Genomic DNA, 242 nt, shown 5'->3' on the forward strand with positions numbered 1-242 from the left:
CCCCATCCCCTCTCCGCCCCCCACCAACCCCTCCCTACTAAACCACTCAACCTTTCTCTCTCTCCCCCCGCCCCCCCCCAGGACCCGAGATTCGACGCCAGCATCGACAGGAAGACCGGATACCGCACCATGAGCGTCCTTTGCATGCCAGTTTGCAACTACGAGGGAGAGGTCATTGGTGTTGCAGAAATCATCAACAAGAAAAATGGCACTAATGAGTTCACGCCGCAGGATGTTGAGGT

General features: G+C 57.0%; 1 protein-coding gene across 1 annotated transcript in view; it reads left to right on the plus strand.

The window, feature by feature from the left end:
- The window catches only part of LOC119588964 (cGMP-specific 3',5'-cyclic phosphodiesterase-like), a 71,727-nt gene that overhangs the window by 12,307 nt on the left and 59,178 nt on the right, over positions 1–242 (plus strand). The window contains 1 exon segment of the mRNA XM_037937571.1: positions 82–240. Coding sequence (XP_037793499.1) covers positions 82–240 — 159 coding nt within the window.

Source organism: Penaeus monodon, chromosome 24 (assembly GCF_015228065.2).
Source record: "Penaeus monodon isolate SGIC_2016 chromosome 24, NSTDA_Pmon_1, whole genome shotgun sequence".
Classification (NCBI taxonomy): domain Eukaryota; kingdom Metazoa; phylum Arthropoda; class Malacostraca; order Decapoda; family Penaeidae; genus Penaeus; species Penaeus monodon.